Source organism: Felis catus, chromosome E2 (genome assembly GCF_018350175.1).
Source record: "Felis catus isolate Fca126 chromosome E2, F.catus_Fca126_mat1.0, whole genome shotgun sequence".
NCBI lineage: Eukaryota > Metazoa > Chordata > Mammalia > Carnivora > Felidae > Felis > Felis catus.
Genome location: NC_058382.1, coordinates 28,277,769 through 28,290,692, shown reverse-complemented (window position 1 = coordinate 28,290,692; position 12,924 = coordinate 28,277,769). Strand labels below are relative to the sequence as shown.

Here is a 12,924-nt window from a genome sequence, read left to right as displayed (position 1 = left end):
TCAGCACAGAGCCAGACACAGGGCTCGAACCCACGAATAGTGAGATATGACCTGAGCCGAAGTTGGACACTCAACTGAGTCACCCAGACAACTTTTTAAAAGATAACATCGTTCCTAATGTTTGTGCACGATACCTTTGTCTGTTGTTAATATGTGCGTGATCTCTGAAGGCTGGTATTATGGGAAGCTTTCACATTCTCCATAGCCTTTGAATATTTTACAGTAATCTTCTGCTACCCGAGACTATTGCTCTGTTAATGCAAAATAGTCCCTAGAGTGCCTCCTATTTTCTCCTTGTCATAGACTCACTGGTTGTTGAAAACCGACTCCATTTACTAGGTACTTTTGTGCTATTTACCAAATACTTTCATACCTTCTTGCTCAGGCACAGAAAGATTAGTCTTGAAGTTACCAGTAATAGGTACTCTTGACTCACAAATACTCTCAAAATGCTACTTATTGTATCTATTTCATTTTTGGTTTAAAATAAATTCCAGGGGCGCCCGTGTGGCTCAGTCAGTTAAGTATGTGACTCGTGATAACGTCTCAGGCCATGATCTCACGGTCAAGAGATCGAGCCCTGCATCAGGCTCCTCACTGAGCATGGAGCCTGCTTGGGATTCTATCTCTCTGTCCCTCCCCAGCTGCCTCTCATGCGCGCTCTTTCTCTCACTCTCAAAATAAATAAAAAATTAAATTCCAGTAATCCAGGGGCACCTGGGTAGCTTAGTCTGTTAAGCGTCTGACTTCATCTCAGGTCACGATCTCATGGTTCATGAGTTTGAGCGCCAGGTCGGGCTCTGTGCTGACAGCTCGGAACCTGGAGCTGCTTCAGACTCTGCCCCTCCCCACTCACACTCCATCTCTCACTCAAAAATAAACATTAAAAAAAAATTTTTTTTCAATGAATAATTTCCAGTAATCCATATTCTTATTTCTTGCCTCGAAACTCTTAATATTTTTTTATTTTCCTTGATATTTACCTTTTTAATATATCTTTTAATGAAAATTGGTTTTCTTTGTCCTTACAGCCATCACCTGAAGATGAAGGTCAGACCAGGACCCTTGACACAGCAAAAGAAATGGAGGTGATTATATTCGTCATTAAAAATATTTAAATGGAGGATAAACTCAAAGGCCTAAATGATAATGCTTTGTTTTAAAAGAAAATTATTTATTATCTCCTTAGATAAAAGAACTCTTTTTGCCTGTGGGGAGCGTAGTAGTAGCCAGTGCGGTGCACAAGCATGTACACAAGGGAGCCCAAACTAGTTACCGCACCGTGGAAATGTACACGTTGTAGGAACACAGATCAGAAACCAGCTGCTCTGGATGGCCAGGGAGATCCTCACAGAGGGGATGCCAGGTGGACGGGGTCTAGAAGGATGGCCAGGCAGTCTCCCAGCAAGCAGTGCCTGGCATCTGAAGTGGGCAGAGATGCTGAAGTGGGACAAACGGATCTGAGAGGACAGGGCACGTGTGCAGAGAGCGTGGAAAGTGTGTGACCCTGGGGTGCCGGGCAGAGGAGGAAAGATGGGGAGGCTGCCTGAATGAGGGTCTAGTGACAGAGGGCCATACGTGCAGTCCGAGAAGCTGAGAGTCCACCCTTGAAGACAGGAAGCTCTAAGAACATGGGGAGGGGAGAGAGGCTGGAGGAGAGGACCGGTGAGAAGCTGTGGGGCTTGACAGCCATATGCTGATGAGTGTGGCAACGTGGAAGAGAATAAAGATCTACAGTAAAGAGAAATACAGTAGAACTGAAGTCGACAGGACCTGGTGCATGAGGTACATCATAGCATCGTGAGCGCCCATCCAGGGTGGGAACAGGAGCTCCCCTCAGTGGGAGAGCAACTGCCTTCAGTTCCCCACGCGGCAGTGATTCGAGACGTGGCTGCAGGGGAGGCCTAGGACTCCCGGATCTGGCGGCAGGCGTGTGGATCTGGAAGTTGTTGGCATAAAGGGAGAGTGTTACTGTAGTCATTCAAGTGAATGCGATTGTCCCGAGAGAGCACGTGCCCTGGCTAAAGGTTGAAGGACAGATCCGGGTGCATCCATGTTGTCACAGTGATAGCATTTCCTACTTGTTAAAGACTGAGCGACATTCCACTGTGCGTGTGTATGTGTGTTGATTTCATCCGTATACCTAGACATGGGATGATCGCTGGATCGTGTAGTAGTTCTTTTTTTGGTGGTTTGAAAAACCTCCGTACTGTTTTCGGTAGTGGCCGTACCAGTTCGTATTCCACCAGTAGTGTACGAGGGCGCTCTTTTCTCCACGTTCTCACCAGCACTTGCCATCTCTTGTTTTGTCGTCATTGTTGATGGCCATCCTGGCTGATGTGAGGTGATACCTCATTGTCATTTTCATCTGTTTCCCTGATGATTTGTGGTGTTGGGCACCATTTCACGTACATGTTGACCATTTGTATATCTTCTTTTCAGAAATGTCTATATCAGTCCTTTCCCCGTTTAAAAAATGTTTTTATTTGTGTTTATACTATTGTGTTGTTTGAGTTCCTTATATATTTTGTACATTAACTGATTATCAGATACGTGGTTTGTAAATATTTCCTTTTATTCCATAGGTTGTGTCTTCATTCTGTTGATTGTTTCCTTTGGTGTGCAGAAGATTTTTAGTTTCATGGAATCCCACTTTGTTTTTGCCTCTGTTGCTGTGCTTTTGTGTTCATATCCAAGAAATCATCACTCAGACCAAAGTCAAGAAATTGTTCCTATACATTTATTAAAGACGCTATTCTTTTCAAAACAAAGGGAACAAAAAAAGGTTGAAGGACAGAACTTTGGAGAAGACCCGTAGTTGAGGTAGAAAAATCACGGAAGAGGGACATGCAGGAAGGAGTCCAGCAGTGTCAGCCGCTGCCAATGAGCCCAGTAAGAGTGGCAGGTGTGGCATTTGTAACCGGCAGGGCAGTGCTGGTAGAACGGTGGGGTTGGAGGTCGACGTCAGGGGGCTAAAGGAGCGGAGGGAAGCTGGGACACACGAGCGGACAGATGTGTGCCCGGTGACTGACACGGAAGAAAACCTGAAGAGGGGGTCAAAGACAGATGCGGACGTGGTGCCAAACCATGTTTTCAAGGAATGAGGAGCAGGCAAGGTCATGTGCTTAGTGAGGGGGCAAGAATGCGAGAAATCTTGAGAATGGGAAAGGCAGCTGGGTGAAAAGGGAACAGCTACGGAATAGGGTCGTGAGGGCCCAGCCCCGCTGGCAAGCCGCAGCATATACTGATGGTTTTCCTCCACACACCTGCCCACGTGTAGCTGAGAAATCGGGGGTTCAGATACACGTCTGGAGTGCCATGCCAAAATCTAAAGGGAACCCTGGACTTCTGATAACTTGCTATCTGGGGCAATCTCTTCCTAAAAAGCAGTGTTGAGGTTATGGAAACTCTGAGTCTTGTGATTCCAAAACCAAAACGCCACCCTTTTTAGGATTTTGTTTCTCCCATGCCGTACTGACAGCCTGGCTCTGTGGCAGGGAAGAGACCCAGGAAGTACCTCATGCACATCTGCTGTGGGTTTGCAGGTGCATGGACCGGGGGCCAAGACACTGCCTGTGAGCCTCGGAAGCGCGAGGCATTGTCACAGTCCCCGAAAGTTCTTCATGGTGCAGACATCGCCAAGGCCCTCATTCCTGTAGTCTTTTTAGGTGGCTGCCACATGGAACAGGTGATGTGTGATGACACATCATTTCACTATAGAGAAGTGTGCGTATTCTGGAGACACATTTTTTATAGGTAGCAGAACTCTAACTGCCAAGTAAATAGGTGGGACAGCTTGGCCTGCACACACAAACCATCTTACTGACGTTTCATTGCAGCACTGACGGGACTTAACAAGCTGAAATAATTCCTTTCTTCCTTTCCTTCTTTTTTTCTTTTTTTTAAGCAGATTACAGAAATAGAGCCAGAGGGGCGTTTAGACTCCAGTAATCAGGACAGGCTCACAGCGCTGAAAGCAGTAACAAATTTTGGTGCTCCTGTTGAAGTGTTTGACTCTGAAGGTGAGTATCATTTCATGACCCAGGCAGTCCAGGTTTAATGTCACATTAGTACAGATTAACATAGCCATTCACCACAGGAAGTCTTGGCTGGCCATGCTTCAGTGAGTAGTAAAGCATGTCTGTGGTGGTGATCTCATTTGGAGGGGATCACTCCTTTGAGGAGAGAAGACTAGGCAATAAACAGCAAAACCCCAGAGCACAGGACTCCCTTTATTACACAAAAGGTAGAACCCAAGTATGTCCCTGTTTTCCTTAGCATGTTATTCTTCGTACCTTACAGAAGCTGAAATGTTCCAGAAGAAACTTGATGAGACCACCAGATTGCTCCGAGAGCTCCAGGAAGCCCAGAACGAGCGTCTGAGCACCAGACCCCCTCCCAACATGATCTGTCTCTTGGGCCCCTCTTACAGGGAAATGCATCTCGGTAGGTCGCACCTCCGGGAAAAGGAGACTTGGGGGATATTTAAAGGGAAAAACTTCTGAGAAGGGACACCGCTGTGAAGCAGTGCTAAAGTGAACTGTAGGTGATTTATTTTTTGCATTTACACAGTTGACCCTTGAACACGTGGGGGTTAGGGATGCTGACCCCAACCACCCACCCTGCACAGTTGAAAATCCATGTGTGATTTTTGACTCCCCCCAAACTTAACTACTGTAATAGCCTTTTGTTGCCTGGAAGCCTTACCTGTAAACAGTCAGCTGACATTTCGTATGTTCTATACTAATTCATACAACAAAGCTAGAGAAAAGAAAGTATTAAAATCAGAAGAGAAAATACATTTACAGCCCAGTGTTACCGGAAAAAAAGGCAATGTGAGTGGATCTGCACAGTGCGAACCCCCATTGTCCCAGGGTCAAGTTTGTGGTGTTCCTATGACTTTTTTTTTTTTTTAATCTAAAGGAACCACGTTTCAATACCTAGAGCTGTGTTTCTTTTTCTTTTTGTCTTCCTTCCCAGCTGAACAAGTGACCAATAATCTGAAAGAACTCGCACAGCAAGTCGCTCCAGGTGATATCGTGAGCACGTATGGGGTTCGGAAGGCGATGGGGATTTCCATCCCCTCCCCCATCGTGGAAAACAACTTCGTAGATTTAACGGAAGGTACGTGCCTTGTGTCTCTGGGAAAATGGAAGGCTGTCGTGAGCAAAAGGGACATCTCCTTTCAAATAACACTGGAGAGGTTTTTGTCTCTGCATGTTGATAGTGTAAAAACTGCTTTTGTTCTTTAGACAAGATATAAAGGAAATAAAGGGTTCACACGTTTGCAGACAGAGCTACAGTGATGCCCTAGTAGCACATCTAGTCTTTAACCTTGAACGTGGTAAAGAAGGGCTGTCAGCACTTATTCTGGATGACACCTTTACTTTTTACTTAAAAGGGGGAAAGTGCTGAATGAAGCCGTAACTTTTTCTTTCAGATTTTGAAGAACCTAAAAAGACTGATGTTGCCGAGTGTGGACTGGATGGGGTTTGAAGCTAACTGGTACTTCATTATATATTATGTACATAGTTTTTTCATTCTTCACTTGGAAATCCTTTTCAGAAGATAGTAAATATTTGTAAATTGTGTTTTTAATTAAACTTTGGAACAGTTAATGTTCCAGAGATTGGACTTCTATTAGGTAATAAAGCTGAGCTGGGACTGCGAGCTGTGTCGCGTGTTATCAGCTGAGCTGTCCTTGACCTTTCCCCGGGGCTGGGTCTGAGGATAAAGTGATAGAGAAACACTTAGGAAGTAAAACAGCCTTTTCAGGACCATTCGTTAAAAGCAGCAAGTCCCCCAAATAATTGAAGTCCCTCATTTTTCCACATTTGCCACCCTCCTCAGAAATTACAACCAGCTGGTTCCTGACTTACAAAACATTTCATCTGGATGGTTTCTTCAAAGAGTGGCCTTGTGAGGGAAGGAAGGAATAGGATGGACTCTGACCTGTTGCCCTCCGGAGCAGAAAGAGTGGACCTGGGCACATTTGGGTCAGATGGTGATAAGGCTGCTTCTTTGGGGGGCACAGACGGGACCAGAGCAAAGACATTTCTTTCAAATCCCCATCCAGTGAGATTTCCTATTGTTACATTGTGGAAACAAATACACTTAACATACTTTTAGAATCTGCTAGTACGTCCCCTGCATACCTGCTGGGAATGACACTGTGTGTGCAAGGACGAGGTGCTTCCCCTGTGCCACCCTCCCCCTCCCCCAGAAATCACAGCACTGACTTGTCTGGCGGTCCTGTTTGCTTTGCCGTTTTCCATTTTTGAGACAGTCACTTAGAACTGCTGTAAAAGGATAAGCTAAATAAGGGAATCATGGAGCTTCAAGTTCACATTTCTTTTACCGTTTCTCACGGGTCACCCGTGCCTCAGCGTGTCCCTTGCCCTAATAGTCATCTAATTTTATCTGAAATGCAAAGGTCAGCTGCTCAAGCAGGCAGCTGAGCAGGAGACCGTGAGACGTGTGGCCCCCTCCTGTAACAGGCGCCACACTGCAGCCTTGCTCAGTGAATGAGGCGCGTTTAAGACCCTGCGCGGACTGTACATAGCCCTTCTGTAAAACCCCCCAGCTGGAAGTCGTGTTAGTTTTATTGTCCTGACCTTGAAACTAACATTTAGCAATGTTAGGGTGAAAGAGAAGGGATTCTCTCAAGAGAGTTAGAAATGACCCAGTCTTTTAAAAACCTACTACAGGGGCACCTCGGTTTCGGCTCAGTTAACGTCGGACTCGGTTTCGGCTCAGGTCATGATCTCGGCTTTGTGGGTGCAAGCCCCACATAGGGCTCTGTGCTGGCAGCACAGAGTCTGCTTGGGATTCTCTCTCTACCCCTGTCACTCTCCCTCCCCCACTTGCACTCTCTCTCTCTCTCTCTCTCTCTCAAACTTTGAAAAAATAAAAGCCTACTTAAAACTGTATGCTAGAAGACCTTTAAAATTGTGCAAATACACATTTTAGAGTTTAATTTTAACCTTTCAGTTAGAAACCAAGAAAACATTAAATTCAAAACACTAGGACATTCACGTTTTCCAGATTGCTAATTTAATGAATGAAATGCTAAACAAAGTAGAAACACTGGTACTTTATGAAAATACATTTTGAAACAAACGTTACAGATATATAAATATTCAGGATACAGAGTAATTCCTAGTTGTTTGCACCTTCTCAAAACCTGTTTCTGTATGTTGACCTGTTATATACACAGTGTAGAAGCTGGTTAATGATCTTCTTCTCTATTAGGAAATTTTCTTAATGAGTAAACCAGAGAACTTCAGGTGCGATTGTCACTAGAGTCAGGGAGGCCACCTTTAAGCAAGCCCTTGACCCTTAGAAAAGGTCAGTGTTAGCAAAGACGCTTGTCCTAAGACAGAATGGCACCTGTGAAGAAAGGGCTCAGGGATCAGAAAACAGGCAAATCAAAACTATGTGCTTTTTATGGTCAGTTATGCACTAGGGTCTGCACATGAAAAACTAAAAACTTACAAAATATTTTTATCTGAGCGCAGTGCTTGAACTGGAAATAAAAATCTATGGTAACTACTTTTTAAACTCCTAATTGGGATTTCTGGTGCTGGAAGAGAAAAGTAATTCGAATATTGCAAGAGTAGCAATATGTCCACCTCAGAGAGGCCCAACACGGCTGTGTGTGTCTATATCGCATCAGTGACAGAACCTCCCTGACACTCCAGGAGAGCCCTGTTGAGCAGCCCTGGTCACTGCTGAGTTAAGTAGACGCATTTCAGTGTAGTGCCCCCTGAAACCAGCCCTTTATATGGAAAGTCGGTGCATAAAACAGTTTAAGGTTATTCCCCTTAACAGAATTTTCGCCACAAAATTCCTTTATCCAGCAAGTTCTTATACTTCGTTCGCCTCTATTCTGGTTACATGCGGGCCTCAGAGCTGCACTAGCGCCCCCAGCACCTCTGCGAACCGGAGAAGCCCCTTCTGAGCCTCATAAGCCCGTGGACACGTCCCAGGCAGACGGCGGACAGTGGCTTCAGGTCCAGTCCTCCCTGCCCTTGGCTGCAACCCCGGGTAAGCCTTTGAAGTCTCCCATGGGCCAGGTTTCCTGTACTTGCGGGGGGTTCCTGGAGGACTCCAGCTGGGAATCCCTGCTCTGTAGTGATCTTCAGCCATGTTAGAGCCCCAGGTGTGCTCTGGGGATGCAGCGGTGAAACTGATTCAGAAACAGGAATGAGCAGTTTGGCTCCTCCTCAACCTTGAAACGCAGCGAAGGCTGACTTCTGATTCTCTTAGACTTGCAGCACCGTAAGACGCCTCTCGCAAACCTGGCTTTTTGCACTTGATTTGATTCCTCCCGTTTGGAACAAGTCTGTCTCCGCAGCTCTGAGCGGGCTGGCTTCCCAGATCCGGGAACCTCTTCTGCACACTTGGGGAGGACATGCTTTTCGTCTTGAAGCTCTACGAGTGAGCTGTGAGGACTAAAGAAGAGAAAGGGAGCACTGCAGGTTGTCTGCCTTCTGTCTCCACAGACCCCCTTCCTTTCCAGGACAGGAACTGAGATGTGAAGATAGCAGGAGGGCGCCAAGTACACACGGTGGTCAGGGAAGGGCTGAGAGGCCGTGCCTTTCTTTCCGGGCTGTGCCACTCCTTGCCTTCTTGCTGTGTGACAGCCGTGTTCCTCAGCCCCAGCGGGGCTAAATCGTCAGCGGACGTGGTTAAAAAGACAACACACTGGAGGGAAGAGATTTTTGTCTGGCATCTAAGAAGTCATTAGAAAGGGTAAAACTCCACTAATCTTATACCCATTTAAATCAAACACCTGCCAGAGAGGACAAGTAACAAGCCTCTGTTGTGCTGTTCTCTCCCTACTGTGTGAAATCATAGATGGAAAACCACATTTTCAGCTCTGTTTACCGGGGTGCCTGTGTGAGAAACATACAGCCCTGTTGCTGCTCCACTGGGAGAAAGGCGTGCCCAACCCATCCCGGACAGCTCGTCGTGGTTCTGTACCTAGAAAAGACCAGTCCCACCCGTGCGGCTGGCAGGCCATGGCCAGTTGTGTGTCTGGCTCCCCCTCTGAGATCTCCACAGTACCCAGGGGATCCACATGTCCCAGCTGCCTGTGCGTGGCGAGGCTCGGTGGTAGCCTCGGGCTGGAGTCTGGTGCACGTTCCGAGAAATCCTCTAGCACAAGTCCAAGGAGGCCACACACAGCCACCTTGTCAGGGTAGTGATGGCCAAACCCCTGGAATGCCTCTGTGACTGGCGTAGGGCCGAGTGCTCCCTGTGGCTTGCTTCAGGGACGGAAAATCCACTTCCAGCATGTTCACCTCCCAGAAGCCCTCAATTCAGTCCCAACCCTTGGAACTTTGCCGTGTCTGTGCAGACAAAGTAAGTCCTCAGCTCGCCTTTGCCTTTGACGTTAATCAGTCCCCGGCACTCGCAAGAATAACCTAGTCCCTGGAGGATGGTGCAGGTCTCCTCAGTAACCTGAAAAGGAAAGGACAACAAACTCTTGGGATGCAGGAGAAACGCCTGCTGTTGGAGGGATGGCCAGGAACCAGCCCCGAACACACACGTCTGGTGTCCCTCAAGCATATCCGGGCTGGAATCACAAAGCTGACGGATGCCTGGGTCCCCCGCCCCCGCCGGGAAGTTCCTCCCCTGGGTCATGGGTTTCCCCAGCTGGGGTGTACCTGGATCTTGCCAAGTTCTCCGGTGCTCTCCATTCGGCTGGCGACGTTGACCGTGTTTCCCCAGATATCATACTGAGGCTTTCGTGCCCCGATCACTCCAGCGATCACAGGCCCGTGGTTTATGCCTGAAGATGACATTTGCGGTTTTGCAGGTTGGGGAGGCAAAGCCTCAGGCTCTGCCCCTACGGGAGGCCACAGAGTCCAGCGGCAGCCCCAGGAAGCACCGACCAGCAGCTGAAATGCAGGTTGGAGGGGGCTTCCCAAGCCTGTGACAAGACCTCTCACTCGGGACGTGGGAGAGGCGCTCCCTGGGCGGCCCTCTTCCCAGCTGCTCGCTCCCGACGTCAGGCTGAGGTCATCACTTTTCCAGTATCCGCTCATCTCCCAGCAAAGAATAAACGGGCTTTGAGCCCCAACCCCGTTAGCGAACACGGAGCAGTCAGGCTCGTAACTGCTTTGTTCTCAGTATATTTTAAGGATTCCAGCCCGATTTCTGGTTCTCCATTTTCTGTAGTGATACCTTCTGATGTAAACTTTCAAAGGTAACTTTATTAACAGTATGCAAAGAAAGAGCAGTTACCCAGTTGCTGGGGTTGTGTGGCCAAGAGGGATTTCTCAGACCTTTCCTACCATCCAGTCAGGTGCACCGACAGACTCGAGCGTGGGCTTGCCGGGCTCCGGGACCCACCGCAGCCTCCCACCCTGGCGTGGCCCGGCCCGCCCTACCCTCGGGCCCTCACCGACTCGCAGGCGGAAGGAGTTGAAGGAGTGCCGGTTGATGCCGTCCAGCTTGCTCATCAGGGCGATGCTGAACTCCACCATGATGCCGATGTGCGCGTGCTGCCGCTCCAGGTCCTGTGGGACAGGGCGCTGCACGAGGGCCGTGGGATCCCGTGCCCTGTCTTCCCTCCTCCACGGGGTGTTAGCCACCTGCACTCCCCACCAGATGCCTTCCCCGGGCTGAGTCGTGAGGTCCTCTGCCCCTCCCTCATAGGACAGGGCAGGAAGGGGTGTCCCCTCGAAGTCAGGTGATAGGTCTGGGAACTGTTGAGTCCCCCGAACGTGGGGCTGGGACCCGCGGCCACCAGCTCAGCTCGGTACCTGGTTCTCAGACCCTGAGGGGACGCTGAGCCCCACGGCTGCCATGTACGTGCTGCCAATGGTCTTGATCTTCTCCACACTGCTGAACTTGGGCTTTAGGAGCAGCTGCGGGACGAAGGGACACAGAGCCATATGGCCCAGCCACAGCCCCGGCCCACCCCAGGGTCTGAGAAGGGGTGGGGTCCCTCTCGCCACTGCTGCTAAGTTCTCACGCTCGGCCTCCCCGTGTGGGCAGACAGCCGGTCCATGCAGGGACACGGCCTCTGGCTTGTCAGCCCTGCTCCTCCTGACTCGGGCTTCCCAGGGTTCGTCCGTCTGCTCCTCGGCCCCTCCTGGGGCACCTGGACTCTCCTTTTTAAGGACCAAGCACAAAGCACAGCCCAACAGTATCTACCCAGGAATGTCGACTGCTTGCAGCTGAGAATCAAGTCCAAACCGACTGACTTCCTCTGAACCAGCTGGCAAGTGTAGACTTGCTGGAAATCAAACTACAGGAGCCCCTCCCCTTACCCACTCCAGGACCCCCAGGGGATGCCTAACACCTCAGACTCCCGAAGCCTATACGGTGAGTGCTCCCGCCTGCACGTACGTCCCTACGATGTTCAGCGTACAAGTCAGGCACAGGGAAAAGGTCAACAACAGAACAGAACAACGTCCTGTAATAGAAGCTACGTGAATGGTCTCGCTCAGAAAGTCTTTACTGTATTCATTCATCCTCCTCCTCGTGAGGACACGAAGCGAGGTGAATGGCCTGGCTGTTGTGACATGGTGTCAGGCTACAGCTGACCTTCTGACCACACGTCAGGCGGAGGGTCCACTCCTTCCGGAACACCGCTGACCCGGGGAACTGAAACCGCAGATAAGGGACTGCCGAGTTCTTCAAGGACCTAAATCTAATCTTCGCAGGCTGCCCGTCCCAGAGGAGATAACAACACTTACTGAAGAAGCGAGGAGAGGCAGATGTGCACCTTCGGCCCTGCGTGTCGCTCCCCACACGCGGCTCGCCGCGCCCCGCCTCCCCCCCAGCGGCTCGACCCGGAGGCCCTACCTCGTCGAAGTCGGAGATGATCTCGTTCAGCAGACGCAGGCACTCCAGCCCCTCCTTGTTGACGTCGCACTCCGTGTAGAAGACTTTGAAGTCCGGCACCGACGCAAACATGACACACACGCAGTCGTAGGACTGATGGTACCAGTCCTGGGTGGGGGCGGGGAAGGAAGCAGGCCACCTTAGGCCCCCCGGCCTCGGAAGGGACCGGGAGCAAACAGGGACACGGCTCCTCGGCCGCCCCACCAAACTCGGGAGGGGGCGCCAGGCAGGTGCCGCTCCACCCGGCTTCCACGGAGACCCATCTGGGGGCTGTTACAGAAACAAGGCCGTGAGTCCGCTGCTTGGGGCAGGCCAGGCCCTGGTTGGCTTTGGCCCTTCGGTACCCTGGGTCTCCTGGCTGAGGCTGAGAGCCCCTGGGGTGGGAGGAGGTCCCAGATCACAGGAGACCTGGCTTCCGCACCCATTGGGCCTGCTTCCTTATCTGTGAAACGGCGACCCAGAACTGGCGGAGCGCACGCTTTCATCCACACGGATTGTCCAGATGACAAATGCCTGGACGTACATCTGGTCCTCACAGCCACCCTGACCCGTGGGCCCCCTCGTACAGGGGCGAGGTCCAGGGCCCCGGGACGTGAGGTCCCAGGGGCTGCATCCGGACCCTCAGACGCCCTGTCCTAGTGACCCAGGCCCCGCTCGCACCGCACCTCATTTAACTTGTCACCAATGAAGTGTGCGGCCACGTGGGCTGGCAAGACGTTCTCCAGAAGGAGGCGGTTCACGTTCTCCATGGTTTCAAACTCCTCGTGTTCCTTTTTGAACTTCTTCTTCCACAAGCAATCCAAGCGGCAGTAATAGTCAATCTGCAGACGATGGGGGAGCATCAGTGTCCTGGCCGCGGTGAGCGGGGGCAGAACGACACAGGCCGAGAAGCAGCAGGGCGCGCCCATCACCCTGGGGCTGCGGAGCCGTCCCGTCCGTCCGCCCTTCCACCCTCTGTCCCCGGCAAATGGCTCCCACTCAACAGCCACCTCCCAGTGGCCTTAGAGTCCCAGTCAGCCGTGACTCAGTTCTCAAGTGACCCACGTGACCAGATGTCACTGGTGT

At 50.4% G+C, this 12,924-nt stretch overlaps 2 protein-coding genes across 14 annotated transcripts in view; one reads left to right on the top strand and one right to left on the bottom strand.

Annotated features, from left to right (window-relative positions):
- The window catches only part of BRD7 (bromodomain containing 7), a 47,920-nt gene that overhangs the window by 33,496 nt on the left and 1,500 nt on the right, over positions 1–12,924 (top strand). For 2 of the 5 annotated variants that reach the window (XM_045047189.1, XM_023245810.2), the window contains exons 13-17: positions 1,032–1,088; positions 3,911–4,022; positions 4,303–4,446; positions 4,981–5,124; positions 5,441–5,670. In XM_045047189.1, the coding sequence (XP_044903124.1) occupies positions 1,032–1,088; positions 3,911–4,022; positions 4,303–4,446; positions 4,981–5,124; positions 5,441–5,496 (513 nt within the window). In that variant the 3' untranslated portion in view covers positions 5,497–5,670. Of the gene's footprint in view, positions 1–1,031; positions 1,089–3,910; positions 4,023–4,302; positions 4,447–4,980; positions 5,125–5,440; positions 5,671–5,850; positions 12,718–12,924 lie in introns of those variants that run through there. The other 3 variants (XR_006590818.1, XR_006590817.1, XR_006590816.1) reach the window with 3 other exon arrangements.
- Positions 7,031–12,924, bottom strand: part of ADCY7 (adenylate cyclase 7) — a 59,844-nt gene continuing 53,950 nt past the window's right edge. For 8 of the 9 annotated variants that reach the window (XM_045047182.1, XM_019819728.3, XM_045047188.1 and 5 more), the window contains 6 exons: positions 12,525–12,680; positions 11,821–11,967; positions 10,773–10,877; positions 10,412–10,526; positions 9,672–9,796; positions 7,031–9,465 (listed from right to left, as the gene is read on the bottom strand). In XM_045047182.1, coding sequence (XP_044903117.1) covers positions 9,319–9,465; positions 9,672–9,796; positions 10,412–10,526; positions 10,773–10,877; positions 11,821–11,967; positions 12,525–12,680 — 795 coding nt within the window. In that variant the 3' untranslated portion in view covers positions 7,031–9,318. The remainder of the gene's footprint in view (positions 9,466–9,671; positions 9,797–10,411; positions 10,527–10,772; positions 10,878–11,820; positions 11,968–12,524; positions 12,681–12,924) is intronic. The other variant, XM_045047183.1, reaches the window with a different exon arrangement.